This window comes from Entelurus aequoreus, linkage group LG26 (assembly GCF_033978785.1).
Source record: "Entelurus aequoreus isolate RoL-2023_Sb linkage group LG26, RoL_Eaeq_v1.1, whole genome shotgun sequence".
Classification (NCBI taxonomy): domain Eukaryota; kingdom Metazoa; phylum Chordata; class Actinopteri; order Syngnathiformes; family Syngnathidae; genus Entelurus; species Entelurus aequoreus.
This window is the reverse complement of record NC_084756.1, coordinates 8281004-8294038: the sequence shown is the minus strand read 5'-3', so window position 1 is coordinate 8294038 and position 13035 is coordinate 8281004. Positions and strand designations below refer to the sequence as shown.

Below are 13035 nucleotides of genomic sequence, written 5' to 3'. Positions count from 1 at the left end.
AATAATGCAAGTTTCTTACAAGTATCATCCTTGCAGGACGAGGAATAGCTAAACATGCTTCACTACACACCATAGGAGGATACAATAGCTCACCGGCGTCACAATGTAAACAAATGCCATGGGTGGTTCTACACCTGATATCCACTGTAATGATACCAAGTCCAAGAGCGTATCTAGTCAATACTACTATGATATCATCAATATTTTTTATCACAATGTAAACAAATGCCATGGGTGGATCTACACCTGATATTCACTGTAATGATACCAAATGCAAGAGTGTATCTAGTCAATACTACTATGATTACATCAATATTTTTTATCGCCACAAAATCTTTCTTCTTTAAAATTAATATTCAAGAATCTCTTCAAACTTAAAGTGTTTACAAAGTACAAAGAAGAAGAACCATGATAAACGTTCTGAATTTTTTTCATCCATCCATTCATTGTCAAAATAATCTTACTCATCTCATCATATGAAATATAACTTACTTCACCAATTATTATGTATTTATTTATTTTCATTGTGAATACTTAAGCAGTATATTGTGAATAAATTGAGAACAGGAAGTGAACAAAAGTTTTAGCAACTGTTATGTAAAAGAAAAGGGGTAGGATTAAATAAGCTCTGCTTCTTCCTACTCCTTTTCGAACATGTTGAAAAGAGAAACTGAAAATTGTGATGTATCATGTTGTATGTTTGCATGTTCCAAATAAACTCAAACTCAAACTCAATATTATATTCATAAACTCAGGAATGATGTCTCTGGACACACGAGAACTTAAATTATGACCAATGTATGACTCTAACTACTTGGTATCGGATCGATACCTAAATGTGTGGTATCATCCAAAACTAATGTAGAGTATCAAACAAGAGAAGAATAAGTGATTATTACATTTTAACAGAAGTGTAGATAGAACATGTTAAAACTGAAAATAAGCAGATATTAACAGTAAATGAACAAGTACATTAATAATCCATTTTTTACAGTTTGTCCCTCATAATGTTGACAAAATAATAAGTAGATAAATGACACAATATGTTACTGCATACGTCAGCTAACTAGGAGCCTTTGTTTGTTTACTTACTACTAAAAGACAAGTTGTCTTTTATGTTCACTATTTTATTTAAGGACTAAATTACAATAATAAACATGTGTTTAATGTACCTTAAGATTTTTTGTTCAAATAAAGCCAATAATGAAAATTTTTTGCGGTCCCCTTCATTTCGAAAAGTATCGAAAAATACCAAAATACATTTTGGTACCGGTACCAAAACATTGGTATGGAGACAAGCCTACATGAGAGGGGAACTTTAAGGTTTAGTAGGCCTACATGTAGCACAAGGGCACTTAGTCTCTGATAGCCCAGCAATGACATTTTAGTGATAGCACTGAAACATTTCAGGTCAACATGTGTCATAAAGTGACTAAGACATTAATCAATATCTTCTTATTCATATCTATCTTCAACTTAATGTCGTCATCTCCAGATTCGATTCCTGATGAAGAGCTACTCATTCGTGAGGGAGTCCGCCCCTGTTATTATGAAGGCCGCACCCAAAGAAGGTACTACAGTAGTTCATGTATTCCTAAGACAGACAGCAACTATTGCACATTGTTAATACCACATGAGCATCACTAATCCTTGCTAGTGGTACATTATAATACCTTTATCGCCTTTCAATGCCATTACCATAAAACATTGAACGTGTCCTAACTATCACCAGCAGCAGCGGATCATGATTTTTTTTTTAAAAGACAGATCTCTGTCAAAATAATTTTTTGTCATAATTGCACGCTTGTTTTGATGACGAAGACAAACGATTTGGGGTGATATTGCCAAAAGTATTTGGCCACCTGCCTTGACTCACATATGAACTTGAAGTGCCATCCCATTCCTAACCCATAGGGCTCAATATGATCTCGGTCCACCTTTTGCAGCTATTACAGCTTCAACTCTTCTGGGAAGGCTGTCCACAAGGTTGCGGAGTGTGTTTATAGGAATGTTTTGACCATTCTTCCAAAAGCGCATTGGTGAGGTCACACACTGATGTTGGTGGAGAAGGCCTGGCTCTCAGTCTTTGTTCTAATTCATCCCAAAGGTGTTCTATCGGGTTCAGGTCAGGACTCTGTGCAGGCCAGTCAGGTTCATCCACACCAGACTCTGTCATCCATGTCTTTATGGACCTTGCTTTGTGCACTGGTGCACAGTCATGTTGGAAGAGGAAGGGGCCCGCTCCAAACTGTTCCCACAAGGTTGGGAGCATGGAATTGTCCAAAATGTTTTGGTGTCCTGGAGCATTCAAAGTTCCTTTCACTGGAACTAAGGGCCCAAGCCCAACTCCTGAAAAACAACCCCACACCATAATTCCTCCTCCACCAAATTTCACACTCGGCACAATGCAGTCCGAAATGTAGCGTTCTCCTGGCAACCTCCAAACCCAGACTGGTCCAAAAGATTGCCAGATGGAAAAGTGTGATTCATCACTCCAGAGAAGGCGTCTCCACTGCTCTAGAGTCCAGTGGCGACATGCTTTACACCACTGCATCCCACGCTTTGCATTGGACTTGGTGATGTATGGCTTAGATGCAGCTCCTCGGCCATGGAAACCCATTCCGTAAAGCTCTCTGCGTACTGTACGTGGGCTAATTGGAAGGTCATATGAAGTGTGGAGCTCTGTAGCAACTGACTGTGCAGAAAGTCTTTGCACTATGCGCTTCAGCATCCGCTGACCCCTCTCTGTCAGTTTACGTGGCCTACCACTTGGTGGCTGAGTTGCTGTTGTTCCCAAACTCTTCACTTTTCTTAAAATAAAGCCGACAGTTGACTTTGGAATATTTAGGAGCGAGGAAATTTCACGACTGGATTTGTTGCACAGGTGGCATCCTATGACAGTTCCACGCTGGAAATCACTGAGAGCGGCCCATTCTTTCACAAATGTTTGTAGAAACAGTCTCCATGCCTAAGTGCTTGATTTTATACACCTGTGGCCGGGCCAAGTGATTAGGACACCTGATTCTCATCATTTGGATGGGTGGCCAAATACTTTTGGCAATATAGTGTATCATTCACAAATGGCAACAAAGGGTTTTCAACAATAGAATACTTTAATAGAGTTTAATGGTTTGATTGCTTTTCAGGAGACAATGTCAGGTTCCCAACACTCTCCAGTTATCTCTACTTCCTCTTCTGTCCGACTCTCATCTACAGAGAATCTTATCCCAGGTAAGGAAACCAATTCTTGCGCAACCTCAACTTATTTGAAGCAAAAATGTTCACGCTAAGGGCCTGGTCAACTAAAGGTTTGCGTGTACTAAAACATGTGCAAACCTTCTAGCACCCGCCAAGCTGATGTATGACACTTGTAGTAGTAGGACTGGGTCTTATAATGGAGCAAAAATAAAGAGTGCAACCTATTTAGCTTGTCTGTCTTCATGCGTATGCAGAGTGTATGCTCACAATATTGGCAAGAGGAGATGCAAATGTAATCATTCAGCACGTGCAATGTGATTTATAAAAGCTGATCACCTTTCAGCGGGCGCCATGTCGCATCATTATTTAGCACTGCAATGTATATGCAAACTGACACATTTACACACACGGCTGTGAGAAAGGAGGTAATTGTGCTCAGAGACAGATGGAGCCTCGGTCTGATGTGTGTGTGTGTGTGTGTGTGTGTGTGTGTGTGTGTGTGTGTGTGTGTGTGTGTGTGTGTGTGTGTGTGTGTGTGTGTGTGTGTGTGTGTGTGTGTGTGTGTGTGTGTGTGTGTGTGTGTGTGTGTGTGTGTGTGTTGTATTTATACCCTTCTTGAAACATCAACAAGGAAAAGTACCGTCCATATGAGGACCGGTGAACAAGTTAGGACTGAAATCATGGTCCCAATACGGGGAAAAAAAAATTGCATTTAATAGAGGATGTCTCATTTGAAATCTATCAAAATGAGGGTGGTCCCAAAAAGGAGGGATTTTTCAAATTGACTGTTTGTCGGTTTTAAAAGTGCCCCCCCTCTGGTGAAATAACAAGTGTGTGTAAAAATTTTAAGTGCTCCCCCTCTGGCCAAGTGTGCGTACGAAATTGAAATGCGCCCCCTTCGGCCATTTTTTATTTTATTTTTTTAAGTAAATAAATATGTATATAGAGACATACTGTAATAAATTGAAGTAAATAATGAAGATTAAAAACCAAGTACAACCAAAAAAAAATAATAAATAAATTTACTTAAAGCCTACCTTTTTTTATATTTGCATAGTATGTGTATTTACCTTAATGTTGTATACACATCTTTATATATCTAGAAAGGGTTTTCCTAAAGAGGTAGGCATTTTTCGGAGGTCCCACAAAGGTAACAAATACAAGGATGTATGTGTGCGTGTGTGTGTGTGTGTGTGTGTGTGTGTGTGTGTGTGTGTGTGTGTGTGTGTGTGTGTGTGTGTGTGTGTGTGTGTGTGTGTGTGTGTGTGTGTGTGTGTGTGTTTGTGTCCATATATTTGGACTGTCAGAAATAAAAAATGTGTACATTATTATACATATGTATACAGGTATATACATATATACACACATGTATATGTACACTTGTATGTGTATATATATATATATATATATATATATATATATATATATATATATATACATATATATATATATATATATATATATATATATATATATATATATATATATATATATATATATATATATATATATATATATATATATACATACACATACGCATATATATATATATATATATATATATATATATATATATATATATATATATATATATATATATATATACATACACATACGCATATATATATATATATATATATATATATATATATATATATATATATATATATATATATATATATATATATATATATATACAAGCTAAAAGTTTGGACACACCTTCTCATTCAATGCGTTTTCTTTGTTTTCATGACTATTTACATTGTAGATTGTCACATCAAAACTATGAATGAACACATGTGGAGTTATGTACTTAACAAAAAAAGGTGAAATAACTGAAAACATGTTTTGTATTCTAGTTTCTTCAAAATAGCCACCCTTTGCCCTGATTACTGCTTTGCACACTCTTGGCATTCTCTCCATGAGCTTCAAGAGGTAGTCACCTGAAATGGTTTTCACTTCACAGGTGTCACAGTGTTGATGCCTTCAGTGACAATCTACAATGTAAATAGTCATGGAAATAAAGAAAACTTTTGGCCTGTACTGTATATATATATATATATATATATATATATATATATATATATATATATATATATATATATATATATATATATATATATATATATATATATATATATATATATATATATATATATATATATATATATATATATATATTTATTCTGTTTGTTTTTTTATTCAGAAAATATAGGATAGGTCAGACTTTTTAGCCTTGTACTTACCCCACAATGAGGAAATATTATCATAATATATATCCCCTATATGAAAAAAAACGTCTTTCAATGTGCATTTTCTTACGTTTGGATCATTCCAGACAAATGAATGCAATGCGGTGCTGTGATGGCCCACCGCCTCCCTGCCAAGTGTCAGCGCGCTACAGATAGTTTCTCTTGTCTGTAGACCGCGATTCAACATTACAGAAAAAGGTGTTAACATAATTGTGGAGGTCTTGCTCCTCTGGGTTCTTTGGACCACCAGTCACCGACATCACCACTCCTTTTCAGAGTTAACAATAATGTTCATTTTGCAATAAACTTGTTAGATTGTGCAAAGTCTTTGTGTGCTTTTCAGCAATTGTCTTTTTCCTCGATCGAGCACAGGAATGGTTTCCCTTCAGAGTCGCCTGTCTTGCTCTCGTTCTCCTCGTGCTTCGCCAACCGCCATCAACAACTCCCCCTCTCCTTCCTGACTGATGCTTTTAACAGAGCGACAGGTGATCAGACAAACACTCTCAGCTGTGTCATCTACGCACCTGTCGCTGATCTCGAAGCCGGTCCTGGCACACCCCGCTTCGCTGCAGGTCTGCAGGCCACGCCCCCCCACAATAATTATTATAGATGTGTGCTGCTAATTCAACAACATCGCGCACAGGTTTCAAAAATGAGTGTTTCCATGGGCACATCATGCCAGTAGTAAACGCAAAAACGTCATTTACTAAGGCGACCTCCACCACTTTTGTACAGTCTTAGTAGATCACATGCCCAATGTTATAGTTTGCACTAGTTATTTAGCACCTGGTTTCATGGATTGTACCCTTTGGTGTGTTTTAATCCAACTCTTTATCTTTGTTTGCATGTCTGTGTTTCCTCACAGGAACACGCACATACGGTGGAAGTACGTCGCCGTGACTCTGACCATGGTGAGAGGCCTTCAATAGCTCGCTGTTTCACTTTCGCTTTTGTGTAATTGCATCCATCCTTTATCCTGGTTGCTATGTGCAGATCTTTGGCTGCCTCTTTTATGGCTACTTCATCCTGGTCCGCCTCTGTGTGCCGGTCTTCACATCTGACACCAACCAGCCTTTCAGCAAGCGAGCCATGGTTCTCACTGTCTTCCATTCAATACTACCAGGTACTTTTTTCATCAATATCATTATTAGTAACCAATGGCCTAATAGTATTGCTTTGTGTGGCCCTAAACAAGAATGTGTTTGTGGCCCCAATTTTGGTCTTTAATATTACAAACCCTGTTTCCATATGAGTTGGGAAATTGTGTTAGATGTAAATATAAACGGAATACAATGATTTGCAAATCCTTTTCAACCCATATTCAATTGAATGCACTACAAAGACAAGATATTTGATGTTCAAACTCATAAACTTTGTTTTTTTTTTGCAAATAATAATTAACTTAGAATTTCATGGCTGCAACACGTGCCAAAGTAGTTGGGAAAAGGCATGTTCACCACTGTGTTACATGGCCTTTCCTTTTAACAAGACTCAGTAAATGTTTGGGAACTGAGGAGACACATTTTTGAAGCTTTTCAGGTGGAATTATTTCCCATTCTTGCTTGATGTACAGCTTAAGTTGTTCAACAGTCCGGGGGTCCCCGTTGTGCTATTTTAGGCTTCATAATGCACCACACATTTTCAATGGGAGACAGGTCTGGACTACAGGCAGGCCAGTCTAGTACCGGCACTCTTTTACTATGAAGCCACGTTGATGTAACACGTGGCTTGGCATTGGATGGCAACATATGTTGCTCCAAAACCTGTATGTACCTTTCAGCATTAATGGCGCCTTCACAGATGTGTAAGTTACCCATGTCTTGGGCACTAATACACCCCCATACCATCACACATGCTGGCTTTTACACTTTGCGCCTAGAACAATCCGGATGGTTCTTTTCCTCTTTGGTCCGGAGGACACGACGTCCACAGTTTCCAAAAACAATTTGAAATGTGGACTCGTCAGACTACAGAACAGTTTTCCACTTTGTATCAGTCCATCTTAGATGAGCTCAGGCCCAGCGAAGCCGACGGCGTTTCTGGGTGTTGTTGATAAACGGTTTTCGCCTTGCATAGGAGAGTTTTAACTTGCACTTACAGATGTAGCGACCAACTGTAGTTACTGACAGTGGGTTCCTGAAGTGTTCCTGAGCCCATGTGGTGATATCCTTTACACACTGATGTCGCTTGTTGATGCAGTACAGCCTGAGGGATGGAAGGTCACGGGCTTAGCTGCTTACGTGCAGTGATTTCTCCAGATTCTCTGAACCCTTTGATGATATTACGGAGCGTAGATGGTGAAATCCCTAAATTCCTTGCAATAGCTGGTTGAGAAAGGTTTTTCTTAAACTGTTCAACAATTGAGTTTGAGTTTATTTTGAACATGCAAACATACAACATGATACATCACAATTTCCAGTTTCTCTTTTCAACATGTTCGAAAAGGAGTAGGAAGAAGCAAAGCTTATTTAATCCTGCCCCTCTTCTTTACATAACAGTTGCTAAAACTTTTTGTTCACTTCCTGTTCACAATTTATTCACAATAAACTCCATAAATAATCACAATAAAAATAAATAAATAAATAATAGTAAGAATTTAATAATAATAATTGGTGAAGTAAGTCATATTTCATATGATGAGATAAGTAAGATTACTTTAAGAATGAATGAATGGATGGATGAAATAAATTGAGAATGTTTGTCATGGTTCTTCTTCTTTGTACTTTGTAAACACTTTAAGTTTGAAGAGTTTCTTGAAGTGTATCATATTAGTACATTGTTTGATTGCTTTGCTTAATCCATTCCATAATTTAATTCCATATACTGATATACTGAAGGTCTTAAGTGTTGTACGTGCAAACAAATGTTTTAAATTACGTTTTTCTCTAAGATTATATTTCTCCTCTTTTTTTGAGAAGAATTGTTGTATATTCTTGGGTAGCAGGTTATAGTTTGCTTCGTGCATAATTTTAGCGGTTTACAAATTCACTATGTCGTGGAATTTCAGTATTTTTGATTCAATAAATAAAGGGTTTGTATGTTCTCTATATCCAACATTATGTATTATTATAACTGATCTTTTTTGTAACACCGTTAATGAATGAAGTGTACTTTTGTAATTATTTCCCCATATTTCTACACAGTAGCTCAGATATGGTAACACTAGTGAGCAGTAGAGAATATGAAGGGATTTTTGGTCTAGAACATGTTTTGCTTTATTCCCACCGATTCCCATAAAATCCAAATGTTGTTGTAACTATTAGAATGTAACATAAAGTAGTCAGAATGAGAGTTTTATAATCATACAATTGTCATTATTCATCTAAATCAATGGTTCACAAATGTTTTCACCAAGTACCACCTCAAACACTTGGCTCTCCAAGAACCACCATAATGACCAACTTTAAAATACAGTAGCATAGTCGGCCTAAGTAATCATTAAAAACAAGTATATTTATTATTTTTACAGTTTTAACAGTAAGACTGTGTTTGAATATAGAAAAATATAACACTGTAATTTAATCCAAGTGATTATTTGGCGTACCATTAGTACCACTTACCACAGTTTGAGAATCCCTGATCTAAATCATTTAGCTCATTTTTTAACGGCCTGCGGCACAATTGTTAGCATTCTAATATTAGCATGATAGCTTTTTTGCGCAAATTTTGCAAATATGTGCGTCAGTCAAATATTTTGTTACTTGACAAATGCTACCTGTTAGCATACTAACGTTAAGAGGCTAGCTTCTTTGGCTGATTTCAAAGGCATGCCTCAGTGTCAAATATTTTGTCGCGTGACGAATACTACCTGTTAGCATGCTAACGTTAGACTAGCTTCTTTAGCCAATTTGAGTCATACTTTGGTACTTGATGTATGCTAACGTTACCATAGACATTACCATAGACACAGGTATACATTGCAGAATAATATATTTTGGGACTTGACACATGCTACAGTTTGTATTTTAGCATGCTAACATTATCATGCTAGCTTTTTAGGCTAATGTTAGGCTAATTCAACCTCAGTGTCATATGTTTTGGTATTTCACTAAATGTAAGCATGCTATTGTTAACATGTCATCACAGTACTGTTAGCAACGGTAGCTTGTTTAGCTCATTTTGCTCATATTTTTTGTTACTTGACGCTATCTGGCAAGTGTGCTAACTGTTAACATTTCAGTTGCATATTGTAGTACTTTGAAAAAAGTCTCTATGGTGTCCTAGTTTTGAAGATAAAAACTACAAAAATGGCCCCCGCCTCCTTTGATTTGTCAGTGAAAACAGTTTGGGCAACCCTGATCTAAATATATCAAGTTTCCCTTTACTAGGATGATCATGAGTGAATTATCATAATAACTCATCATTATTATGATTCACTGGGGGATAAGTCTCCCCTGTCTTTAAAACCTAATGATGCCTCTGTTTTCAATCAAGGTTCCTTGAACGCACCACAGTCATGTGTTATGAGATGCAAAAGTAAAACATTAAATATAACTTTGTCCAATGCTGCCACAAATATATTTATCATATTTCTACCTTTCTGGTTGCTGGTTCCCAAATGTTGACGCTGTGTGTGAATGCACGATTGTGAACTTTGATGACTTTATGACGTCTGTAAACAGTGACGTGTTCCATGCTGCTACCAGAAGGAATGAACCATTTTGTATTGTTTGCAAAGGAGTGTAGATTGTGTTACACATTCCTCATTTGATTCAAATATCCTAACTATTAAACTTTTACAGAAGGTTTCATTGTATTTTAACTTGTATGATGTCATACTTTATAGGTGGCAGATTCAAATTTAAGAAAAAAAATGGTTGTGGCCCTAAACAATCACATGTGTGTTTATGCGACAGGGTCACCCTGTTCGCACGCACGCACACACACACACACACACACACACACACACACACACACACACACACACACACACACACACACACACACACACACACACACACACACACACACACACGCACACACATTTTTGTATTTGCTACCTTCTTGAGACCTGTGAAAAATGCCTACCTCTTAAGGACCACCCTTTCTAGATATATAAATATGTGCATTTACAACATTGATAATATATACATACTATGCAAATATAAAAAAGCTTGTTGTGAAAAATGAGTTGGAATTTCCCAAGAAAAAAATCACAATTTCACAAGAAAAATTTGGAATTTTAGCAGTATTATGATAAAAGTTCCATGATCGACTTTGTAGTTGTGTCATCGGATTTGCGGCCTCATGTTTTGGACACTCGGGTGAAGAGAGGGGCGGAGCTTTCTACCGATCACCACCTGGTGGTGAGTTAGCTGCGATGGTGGGGGAGGATGCCGGACAGACCTGGCAGGCCCAAACGCATTGTGAGGGTCTGCTGGGAACGTCTGGCAGAGTCTCCTGTCAGAGAGAGTTTCAATTCCCACCTCCGGAAGAACTTTGAACATGTCACGAGGGAGGTGCTGGACATTGAGTCCGAATGGACCATGTTCCGCACCTCTATTGTCGAGGCGGCTGATTGGAGCTGTGGCCGCAAGGTAGTTGGTGCCTGTCGTGGCGGTAATTCTAGAACCCGTTGGTGGACACCGGCGGTGAGGGATGCCTGAAGAAGGAGCCTGAAGAAGGAGTCCTATCGGGTTCTTTTGGCTCATGGGACTCCGGAGGCAGCAGACAGGTACCGACAGGCCAAGCGGTGTGCGGCTTCAGCGGTCGCGGAGGCAAAAACTCAGACATGGGAGGAGTTCGGCGAGGCCATTAAAACGACTTCCGGACGGCTTCGAAGCGATTCTGGACCACCATCCGCCGCCTCAGGAAGGGGAAGCAGTGCACTGTCAACACCGTGTATGGTGCGGATGGTGTTCTGCTGACCTCGACTGCGGATGTTGTGGATCGGTGGAGGGAATACTTCGAAGACCTCCTCAATCCCACCGACACGTCTTCCTATGAGGAAGCAGTGCCTGGGGAATCTGTGGTGGGCTCTCCTATTTCTGGGGCTGAGGTTGCTGAGGTAGTTAAAAAGCTCCTCGGTGGCAAGGCCCCGGGGGTGGATGAGATCCGCCCGGAGTTCCTTAAGGCTCTGGATGCTGTGGGGCTGTCTTGGTTGACAAGACTCTGCAGCATTGCGTGGACATCGGGGGCGGTACCTCTGGATTGGCAGACCGGGGTGGTGGTTCCTCTCTTTAACAAGGGGAACCGGAGGGTGTGTTCCAACTATCGTGGGATCACACTCCTCAGCCTTCCCGGTAAGGTCTATTCAGGTGTACTGGAGAGGAGGCTACGCCAGATAGTCGAACCTCGGATTCAGGAGGAACAGTGTGGTTTTCGTTCTGGTCGTGGAACTGTGGACCAGCTCTATACTCTCGGCAGGGTCTCTGAGGGTGCATGGGAGTTTGCCCAACCAGTCTACATGTGCTTTGTGGACTTGGAGAAGGCATTCGACCGTGTCCCTCGGGAGGTCCTGTGGGGAGTGCTCAGGAGTATGGTGTATCGGACTGTCTGATTCTGGCTGTCCGCTCCCTGTACGATCAGTGTCAGAGCTTGGTCTGCATTGCCGGCAGTAAGTCGGACACGTTTCCAGTGAGAGTTGGACTCCACCAAGGCTGCCCTTTGTCACCGATTCTGTTCATAACTTTTATGGACGGAATTTCTAGGCGCAGTCAAGGCGTTGAGGGGATCCGGTTTGGTGGCTGCAGGATTAGGTCTCTGCTTTTTGCAGATGATGTGGTCCTGATGGCTTCATCTGGCCAGGATCTTCAGCTCTCACTGGATCGGTTCGCAGCCGAGTGTGAAGCGACTGGGATGAGAATCAGCACCTCCAAGTCCGAGTCCATGGTTCTTACCCGGAAAAGGGTGGAGTGCCATCTCCGGGTTGGGGAGGAGACCCTGCCCCAAGTGGAGGAGTTCAAGTACCTAGGAGTCTTGTTCACGAGTGAGGGAAAAGTGGATCGTGAGATCGACAGGCGTATCGGTGCGGCGTCTTCAGTAATGCGGACGCTGTATCGGTCCGTTGTGGTGAAGAAGGAGCTGAGCCGGAAGGCAAAGCTCTCAATTTACCGGTCGATCTACGTTCCCATCCTCACCTATGGTCATGAGCTTTGGGTCATGACCGAAAGGACAAGATCACGGGTACAGGCGGCCGAAATGAGTTTCCTCCGCCGGGTGGCGGGTCTCTCCCTTAGAGATAGGGTGAGAAGCTCTGCCATTCGGGAGGAGCTCAAAGTAAAGCCACTGCTCCTCCACATCGAGAGGAGCCAGATGAGGTGGTTCGGGCATCTGGTCAGGATGCCACCCGAACGCCTCCCTAGGGAGGTGTTTAGGGCACGTCCAACCGGTAGGAGGCCACGGGGAAGACCCAGGACACATTGGGAAGACTATGTCTCCCGTCTGGCCTGGGAACGCCTCGGGATCCCCCGGGAGGAGCTGGACGAAGTGGCTGGGGAGAGGAAAATCTGGGCTTCCCTGCTTAGGCTGCTGCCCCCTCGACCCGACCTCGGATAAGCGGAAGAAGATGGATGGATGGATGATAAAAGTCGTAATTTTACTCAATGGAAGTCAACATTTTACAAGAGAAACTGAACATTTGTGC

At 40.5% G+C, this 13035-nt stretch overlaps 1 protein-coding gene across 2 annotated transcripts in view; it reads left to right on the top strand.

Annotated features, from left to right (window-relative positions):
- Positions 1–13035, top strand: part of soat2 (sterol O-acyltransferase 2) — a 71516-nt gene that overhangs the window by 29563 nt on the left and 28918 nt on the right. For both annotated transcript variants that reach the window (XM_062037668.1, XM_062037669.1), the window contains exons 8-11: positions 1496–1571; positions 3147–3231; positions 6316–6361; positions 6444–6573. In XM_062037668.1, coding sequence (XP_061893652.1) covers positions 1496–1571; positions 3147–3231; positions 6316–6361; positions 6444–6573 — 337 coding nt within the window. The remainder of the gene's footprint in view (positions 1–1495; positions 1572–3146; positions 3232–6315; positions 6362–6443; positions 6574–13035) is intronic.